The following is an 834-nucleotide window of genomic DNA, read 5'->3' as shown; positions in this document are numbered from 1 at the left end:
TTTTTTTTTTTTTTTTAATCCAGCTGAGCACTTGCCTCTCCTCCGTGCCCATCAAATATCCCGAAGATAGAGGGGTGAGTCTTGTTCACCAGGTCAGTGATTACTTCGAACCTGTCCTCCATGTGATCCCTCCGGCCTTGGATGGAGTAGACAGCCACGTTGTGGCTCTTGAACTCCCAGGTCTTGGAGAACTCTGCGTCCAGCACGTCTAGCCCCCCGAGCCTGTCATTCTGCATGATTTCGGCCACCTTGCCCTTCACCATCTTCACCGCATCCCTGCTGGACTTAACAATGGTTTTCACCTCATCCGTGTGGAAGAAATAACTCCACAGGGCCAGGCTGATGCACAGCAAGAACAGGGTCTCCGGTCTAAGCAAGAAGTAACGCATGATCCGACCCAGCAGAGACAGCAAAGTCATTGTATCCTCTATCATTTATTATCGAGACCGTGTATCCCCCACACCATGCAACGCGCACCCCGGCGGCGGGGATGGCTTCAGGGCAAGGGGCGGATGTTTTCTTGCCCACCGGGGTTGTGCGGTTATCTTGAGACATTGGGGGGTGGGGGTTCCTTGTTTCTTGAAACGGGGGGTGTCTCTAAATAGGGATTGAGAGATACTCCGTTCCCTTTCTCTATCGTTACCCCCTACACAATCGACGCGGTATGAATGTGTTTATATCCCCTCTGCCCTTTGCAGTAGTAAAGGTTTAACTGAAGTAAAAGCCGTTGGAGGTGGCTCTTACGTGCGTGGCATAGCGATGATGAGCACAAACTCCCTGGAGTCATCTTTTGTTACAGCGAAGTGTGGTGTGATCTGATTTTGGCACAGGGCT

The 834-nt window shown here is 51.4% G+C and overlaps 1 protein-coding gene across 1 annotated transcript in view; it reads right to left on the bottom strand.

The window, feature by feature from the left end:
* LOC113483489 (protein phosphatase 1L-like) overlaps window positions 1–501 on the bottom strand; it is a 2,783-nt gene extending 2,282 nt beyond the window's left edge. Inside the window, exon 1 of the mRNA XM_026855050.1 lies at window positions 32–501. Within this exon, the coding sequence (XP_026710851.1) occupies window positions 32–434 (403 nt within the window). The 5' untranslated portion in view covers window positions 435–501. The remainder of the gene's footprint in view (window positions 1–31) is intronic.
* Between the last annotated feature and the right edge of the window lie 333 nt (window positions 502–834).

Source organism: Athene cunicularia, assembly GCF_003259725.1.
Source record: "Athene cunicularia isolate RWA chromosome 9 unlocalized genomic scaffold, athCun1 chr9_part1, whole genome shotgun sequence".
Classification (NCBI taxonomy): domain Eukaryota; kingdom Metazoa; phylum Chordata; class Aves; order Strigiformes; family Strigidae; genus Athene; species Athene cunicularia.
The sequence above is the reverse complement of the archived record's forward strand: the minus strand, read 5'-3'. Positions and strand labels throughout refer to the sequence as shown.